This window comes from Arachis ipaensis, chromosome B01 (assembly GCF_000816755.2).
Source record: "Arachis ipaensis cultivar K30076 chromosome B01, Araip1.1, whole genome shotgun sequence".
Classification (NCBI taxonomy): domain Eukaryota; kingdom Viridiplantae; phylum Streptophyta; class Magnoliopsida; order Fabales; family Fabaceae; genus Arachis; species Arachis ipaensis.
This window is the reverse complement of record NC_029785.2, coordinates 110,558,145-110,566,542: the sequence shown is the minus strand read 5'-3', so window position 1 is coordinate 110,566,542 and position 8,398 is coordinate 110,558,145. Positions and strand designations below refer to the sequence as shown.

Below are 8,398 nucleotides of genomic sequence, written 5' to 3'. Positions count from 1 at the left end.
TATGTATGTTTATATGTATGTATATATCCTCCGGCTAGCCTTAGCTTCGCAGGTTGAGTCAGGAGCTAGTTATGATGTTTCCTTGGCTTTCCTTTATTCTTTTGCTTATCTTTACCATGTTCTTATTAGGTTTCTTAGCACGATCCTTTCCGTTGAGCGTTGTGCTTTTTATTTTGCGATTTTTTTGTTTTCCTGTTTTGTTTCAAGGCTCCTAGTATATTAACCTCTTCTCTATTATGTATTTATTTTGCTGTTTAGAGGTCCGTAACACCACATTACCTCTGTTCTACGACTTAAGCGTAAAACTCTGTGTAGTATGGTGTTACTTTATGGTATCAGAGCAGTTCGTTCCTATAGAGCCTGAGGACAGACTGATTGTGCTTTTGGGCATTCTCTGTGTATGTGTTTATGTGCTATTAGGATATCTAACTGATATATGTGGCATAAACGTTCATGAGCATGCATTTGGGACTTAAAGCACTGAACTTGAGATATTGAGACTGATCAACTTGATATCACTTGTTTGGTGTGTATAGGGACCAGATGTCTACTCGCAGACGCGGATGCGGGCGAGGTAGAGGCCGAATAGGCAATGCTATGCCTGAGGCATTAGGAAACACTGCTAACCCTATAGACTTCATGGCTGCATTAGGCAATATGGCAGCAGCAATGCAAGTGACAGCTGAAGCCCTGGAAAATCAAATCAATAATGGAAATAATGGTAACAATGACGAGAATGGTCCAATGTCACTGCATTCCTTCCTGAAGGTTCATCCTCCAACTTTCAGAGGGACTTCGAATCCGACCGATGCTAATAACTGGATACAAGCCATTGAGCGAGCATTACAGGCATAGTAGGTTCCGGATGAGCAGTGGGTTGAGTTTGGAACCTACCAGTTGCATGGTGAAGCTCAGCACTGGTGGCAGGGTATGAGGCGCATTTTGCAGCCTGATGGGATTGTGATCTCTTGGGAGTTGTTCCGAGATTAATTCTATAAAAAATATTTCCCCACTTCAGTTAGAAATGCCAGAGAACTTGAACTGCTTCAGCTTAAATAGGGACAGATGACCATCACTGAGTACACCAGTAAATTTGAGGAATTGTGCCGCTTCTCACGCATCTGTCAGGGAGCTCCTGAGGACTTTGCTGAGTAGAAGTGTATAAAGTATGAAGGAGGCCTTAGGAGTGACATTCAGAGCTTTGTGGTGCCTATGCAGATTTAGGTGTTTTCTGAGTTGGTAAATAGGAGCAGGGTGGCGGAGGATTGTGTCAGAAGGGCTACAGCAGAAAAAGGGGGTCTGAGGATGCCATTCCAGAGGACCACAGGGAGAAATTTTGCACATAGGGGCAGACAGTTCAAGCATGGTGGCTTTGTCCCTCAGAACAATCAGGGGCAAGGCAACTCCAAGAGGCCTAATGCTAGTGCTAATCAGGGAAGGAGACAGGGGAAGCAGCCACAGCAGGATATGAGTTGCCATAGATGTGGAAAGTATCATTCTGGGCCGCAGGTTTGGGACTCGAGTCTGTTACTCCTGTGGGCAGCCAGGACACTTGGCTAGTAGTTGCCCAGAGAAGAAGAGGTATGAGACAGGCAGAGTGCAGCAACCAGGAAGGGTATACACTACTTCTTCTATAGCCGCTGAGGGGTCAGAGGCATTTATCCGAGGTAAATGTGAGATGGCAGGTAAAACTTTGAATGCTTTGTTTGATTCTGGAGCTTCATATACTTTTATTGCATTTGAGAAGGCTGATGAGCTAGAATTGAAAATAGTAGTACTGGGGTATGATTTAAAGGTATATAATGCTACCCACGAGGCTATGGTGACTAAGTTAGGGTGCCCCCAAGTTCCTTTTCGAGTACAAGGGCGTGATTTCGTGCATAACTTAATTTGTTTACCGATGATTGGTCTTGATCTCATTCTGGGATTGGACTGGTTATCCAAGAACCGCGTTCTACTAGATTGCTCGACAAAAACAGTGTATTTCATGCCTGAAGGCACTGAAGGGCAAGTTGTAGTGAATAACTACTACTTGAATTCCATGATGGTGAACTGTTCTAGGGCTGAATGTCAGGGGATATTGTTGCTAGCTGCGGAAATTTTGGGTGATGATCAGAACTTGGAACAAATCCCCGTTGTGTGTGAGTTTCCATAAGTGTTCCCTGACGATATTGATGAATTTCCACCAAAACGGGAAGTTGAGTTTGCTATTGATTTAGTACCTGGGGCCGGACCAATCTCGAGTGCTCCTTACAGGATGTCGCCTCTAGAAATGGCCGAATTGAAGTCTCAACTGGAGGATCTGTTGGGTAAAAATTTTATCCGAACAAGTGTATCACCGTGGGGTGCACCGGTATTACTGGTGAAGAAGAATGATGGAAGTATGCGCTTATGCGTTGACTATAGGTAGCTGAATAAGGTTACAGTGAAGAATAAATACCTGTTGCCAAGGATTGATGACCTAATGGACCAATTACAGGGAGCCGGTGTGTTCTCTAAGATTGATCTACGATCTGGATACCACCAGATAAGGGTCAGAGATGAGGATATTCGTAAAACTGCCTTCAAAACGCGCTATGGCCACTATGAATATACCGTGATGTCCTTCGGACTAACTAATGCTCTGGCGATATTCATGGATTACATGAACAGAATTTTCCATCCATATCTGGATACCTTTGTTGTTGTGTTTATTGACAATATTCTTATCTATTCTAAGACCGAGGATGAGCATGCAAAAGACTTACGATTAGTGCTACAAATTTTGAAGGATAGAAAGTTGTATGCCAAGCTATCCAAATGTAAGTTTTGGAAGTTTGAGGTAAAATTTCTTGGTCATGTGGTGAGTAAGCAAGGAATAGCAGTGGATCTTGCTAAGGTTGAGGCGGTGATGAATTGGGAGCGGCCAACTTCAGTGACAGAAAATTAGGAGTTTCTTAGGCTTGGCAAGTTATTATCGAAGGTTCATCAAAGGGTTTTCACAGCTCGCTTTGCCTTTGACAAAGCTGACCAGGAAGGATGTTCCTTTTGTATGGACTCCCGAGTGCGAGGAGAGTTTCCTTGGCTTAAAGCAGAGATTGACTACCGCCCCTGTATTAGTGTTGCCTGAGCCGAGAAAACCATTTGAGGTGTACTGTGATGCGTCCTTGAAAGGATTGAGATGTGTGTTGATGCAGCATCATAAGGTTGTAGCTTATGCCTCACGTCAGCTAAGGCCACATGAAAGAAACTATCCGACTCATGATTTGGAACTTGCAGCCATTGTCTTTGCCTTAAAGATTTGGAGAAATTATCTCTATGGAGTGAAATTTTAAGTCTTCTCAGACCATAAGAGTTTGAAGTACCTGTTTGAGCAAAAAGAATTGAATATGCGTCAGAGGAGGTGGATGGAACTCCTGAATGATTATGACTTCGAGCTAAACTACCATCCAGAAAAGGCAAATGTGGTGGCAGACGCTTTGAGTAGGAAATCCTTATGTGCCGCTTGGATGATGCTAAGGGAGGAAGAGTTGTTGAGAGCCTTTCAAGGATTGAAACTGGGAATCAGATAAGAGTTTGGGACTTTATGCCTAAGCCAGTTACAGATCTCAAGTGACTTCAAGGCTGAACTGGTAAAGGCTCATCAGAATGACCAAAAATTGTATAAGATTTTGCCAGCGATTGAGAAAGGCAAGCAATGGAGAGTGTCAGAAGATAAATATGGGTTGTGGAGGTTCAAGGGCCGGATAATTGTACCAGATGTCGGGGATTTGTGACAAAGCATATTGGAGGAAGCTCACAAGAGCGGGTTCTCAATTCATCCTGGAAGCACCAAGATGTACCAAGACCTAAAGACGATGTTCTGGTGGCCAGGAATGAAAAAGGATGTGGCGTTACATGTTTCTAAATGCCTAACTTGTCAGAAAGTCAAGATTGAACACCAAAGGTCAGCAGGAACCCTCCAACCGGTTGTGATGCTATTTGGGTGATTATAGACCGACTGACCAAGTCAGCTCATTTTCTGCCTATTCGAATAAGTTGTACTATGGAGGAGTTGGCGCGCTTATACATAAAGGAGATTGTGAGGTTACATGGCGTACCTTTCACCATTATATCGAATAGAGATCCTCGCTTTACATCACGGTTCTGGGGTGCTTTTCAGCAAGCTTTTGGCACTCAATTAAGCCTAAGTACTGCCTATCATCCTCAAACGGATGGCCAATCCAAAAGAACAATCCAAACCTTGGAAAACATGTTAAGAGCTTGTGTTTTGGATCAACCGGCAAGCTAGGATCGATATATGCCTCTGGTAGAATTTGCTTATAACAATAGCTATCATGCGAGTATTGGAATGGCTCTATATGAGGCTTTGTATGGAAGAAAATGCCAGTCTCCATTATGTTGGTATGAGGCAGGAAAAAAGAGCTTGATAGGACCTGAAATGATAAGTGAAACCACTGAGCAAATAAAAAGAATCCAGAGTCGAATGCTTGAAGCTCAAAGTCGTCAGAAGAGCTATGCTGACCGAAAACGGAAGCCTTTAGAATTTGAGGAAGGAGAACAGGTCTTCCTGAAGGTTACTCCGACCACTGGAATAGGGAGGTCCATTAAAACCAAGAAGTTAAATCCCCGTTATATTGGGCCGTTTGAGATCCTGAAGAGAATTGGACCAGTGGCGTATAGGATCGCGTTACCACCACATCTTTCGAACCTGCATGACGTGTTCCACGTATTGCAGCTTCGTAAATACACTTTTGACCCTAGTCATGTCCTTGAACCAGAATCAGTTCAAGTGAGAGAAGATATGACGCTTCCAGTAACTCCGGTTAGGATTGATGATACCAGCATCAAGCGTCTACGCAGAAAGGAAGTTTCTTTGGTGAAAGTAGCTTGGAGTCGGGCTGGTATTGAAGAACATACCTGGGAGCTTGAATCAGAGATGCGGAAGAACTACCCACACCTCTTTTCAGGTAACTCACTCTGAATTTTGAGGACAAAATTCCTAATTAGGTGGGTAGGATGTAAACCCCGCTAAAATCGGTAAGTAATTAGTTAATAAATTGAATTTTAATTAGGAAAGCTGAAAATTCAAAACTAATATCAAAATAGGATAGAGCTCGTCAAAACGAGATTTTTGATACCAATTTCGAAAATTTGGCCTAAAATCGAACCGGAAGGGCCGAACTGGGTGAACCGAGGCCCAAACCGGGCCCATGGGTCCAACCGGACCCAAACATTTAAATGAAACAACATCTCTCTTCTTCCTCATTAGCTGCTGGACGCCATAACAGAAAGGGAGAGGGAAGAAGAACCCTAACCATCACCATTCCTTCCAACTACCATAACTTCCTCATCCGGGCTCCGATCGCCGCACCGTTCATGGCCACGCGCTCAGCGCATCGAGCTCTACCTTTCTATCTGAACAATTTCACTTGTAAGTCTCCTATTAAGTTCAGAATCTCTATCCCTCTTTCTTTGGTAAACTTGGAAACCTATGGTGAATCTTGTCCAATTTTTGTGTTCTAGGTTCAAGTTAGCTTCCGGAACTTGTGGGCTCAAGCCATTGAGCATATGGGTATGGTAAGAACACCCTAACCCTAGTTCAATCTTGTTTTTGGTAATATAAAACTAAATTAGAACATATATATACATATATATATATATATATGTATTAGGTGTAGGTTAAGTGGGTGTTTATGCATTGGAATTGAATTGGAATTACTTGGAGGTTTGTTGGTGACCAAGGCTTGTTTTAGGGCTGTTTGATTGAGCTTGGAGGGGCTATAATTTTGAGTTGTGAGGCTGCCTTGGGTGAACTAAGTGATCGGCCAAGGTATGGTTTAAGTTTCGCACGTTTAATAATTATGGTTGTGTGAAAACTTATGCTAGAGTATTATAGGATAGGTTGAAAAGCTTTGTTTTGTTAAATGGTTAGTGTTTGTGATATTGATGTATAAATTGATATGATACGGTGTTGAGTAATTAATAATGGGAATTAAATATATGTATGTCTATATGCTTGTATAATGGTGATGATTATGGCAAGGTAATGGTGTGGTTGAGATAGTAAATGGTATAATTTGGACTTGTTGGCATTGACTTGATAAATTAATGTTGTAATGAGGATTGAAGGATTGTATGATAATGGTAAGAATTAGTATGTGTAGTACTATGTGGTTTGTGGCTAAATTGGTAAAGTGGAAGGAATATGATGTTATTGAGCTAGGTTGTAAGAATGGTTGTGCTATGGTTAAGGGTTGTTATATTGATGCTTGTGGTATATTAGGTTGGCTGGAAATGAGTTCTTGGAGGAGAAAATATGGTTTTTGGCAAAAATAAGGTTTGGGGTACTTTTTGGTAAAATGTGAATTTTGACGAACTTCGGCAGTCCATATCTTGCTCTACAAATTTTGAATAAAGATAAGGTTTGTTTTATATTAAAGAGGATTTAACAAGCTTGAGATCAATATAAAGTTTGCGGAAAACTGAATTTTGTAGAGAAAGTTATGGATGCTGGAGAATTGGTGCGAAAAACTGAATTTTTGTAACTTGCAGCAGAACCAGGTTTTCCGACGTGTGCCGACACACAAAGCCGTGCGCACGCACCCAACAGAAGCAAAAATCTACTTGTGCATATGCACGCCTTTGTTCACACGCACACCTGGTATTTTTCACAAAAGTGTGCGTATGCACGCCCCACGCACACATCAAGATAGGCTTTCTGTTGGTGGCGCTAGCACAGGAGAAGCGTTTGCACACCAAGTGATGTGTGCGCACGCACGCACTCGTGCATACGTACACGTGCTGCTTTCTTGTTGAGATGTGCGCACGCATAGGTGTGTGCATACGCACATATCCTGTTTTTCAACACCTTTATTTTTCTGTTCTAAACCTGATTTTTAAACTCTAAAACCCCTATTTTTGCCCTGTTAACCCTAGATCCTACTAGTATGTTTGGTAAATAGCAGAAGTTAGGAGTCTGAGATAACTTGAGAGTGAAGAAAGAGGCAAATGTGATGAAAAGTGTGAAAAGGAAGTGGTTAATGAATGAAGTTAATATGCCATGGCTTAATGAATGATAAATAATGATTATGACTATGAAATGGCTTATGAATAATGATATCTGAGATACGAGTTTCCCTGGGTAAAAACCGTGGCTCACCACCACGTGTTCCAGGTTGAATCTCGATACTCTGTTGACCCTACGTCGTAAGAGTGACCGGGCACGTATAAATTCCCGGGTATGGATAGCCCCCATTGAGTGATTATATGATGAATGAATGTGAACTCTATGCATAGACTCTTGGGGATGCGCGACGGGGGACAGTCTAAGTTTTTTCGGACTTGTCGGGTTAGCTGGATAACCGACAGATGGGCCCCATCTGCCATAGGACAGGCATGCATCATATGTATTTGTTTGTTTTGATTGCTATGCATTTTCTGGGTTTGCCGAATTGAAATATATCACCTGCTATCTGTTATACTTGCTATTCGTACTATCTGCTCATTACTTGTGCGTGAACTTATTTGGTTACTTGTTTCTGTTGCATTTTGAATGTTGGAGGGATGGAGGAAATGGAGAAATGGTTTGGTGTTAGATTAGGATTGAAATTGAGTAATTTAGGTAGATTTAGAATACCTACCCCTATTTATGGCTTCTGTTTAGTGCTTAAGTTGGATAACTGAATAACGGAGTTCTAAGATTGCCTATGGCATTCTCAGGACCTTATTTATTATATGCGTGGCACTTTTACCATGCTGAGAACTGGATATTGTATTGTTGTTTTTTAGATGCAGGTCGAGAGGCTCCTCGTTCGGCGTCTGGATCCTGGGAAGCAAAGTAGTCCTTGGGTGTATTTTGGTTTTCTGTTGTATATATGTATATATGTACTTAGCGAACTCTCCAAGTAACTTATGTATGCTGCTCCTCTTAGAGGTTCAGAGGGAGAGATAGGAGTTTACCTTGGTATTTTGGTGTATTTTGGGGATAATTATGTATGTTTATATGTATGTATATATCCTCCGGCTAGCCTTAGCTTCGCAGGCTGAGTCAGGAGCTAGTTATGCTGTTTCCTTGGCTTTCCTTTATTCTTTTTCTTATCTTTACCATGTTCTTATTAGGTTTCTTAGCACGCAAGTAATCCTTTCCGTTGAGCGTTGCGCTTTTTATTTTGCGATTCTTTTGTTTTCCCGTTTTGTTTCAAGGCTCCTAGTATATTAACCTCTTCTCTATTATGTATTTATTTTGCTGTTTAGAGGTCCGTAACACCACATTACCTCTATTCTATAACTTAAGCGTAAAACTCTGTGTAGTAGAGTGTTACAGTACCAAAATAATAATATTAGAGAGACAAAGTATTATTTTTTTTGTAAGAGATCGTGCTATTCTTCCTAAAAATAAACAAGAGTTGGGTTAAGT

General features: G+C 41.6%; 1 protein-coding gene and 1 long non-coding RNA gene across 2 annotated transcripts; both read left to right on the top strand.

Moving 5' to 3' along the window:
- LOC107610804 lies at positions 1,679 to 2,155 on the top strand. The gene has a single exon (XM_016312807.1). The coding sequence runs from the start codon at positions 1,679 to 1,681 to the stop codon at positions 2,153 to 2,155; it is 477 nt and encodes a 158-aa protein (XP_016168293.1).
- Positions 5,512 to 7,850, top strand: LOC107619120. Its single transcript, XR_002362307.1, has 3 exons — positions 5,512 to 5,559; positions 5,655 to 5,812; positions 7,771 to 7,850. It is a non-coding gene; the product is annotated as an uncharacterized LOC107619120 (long non-coding RNA).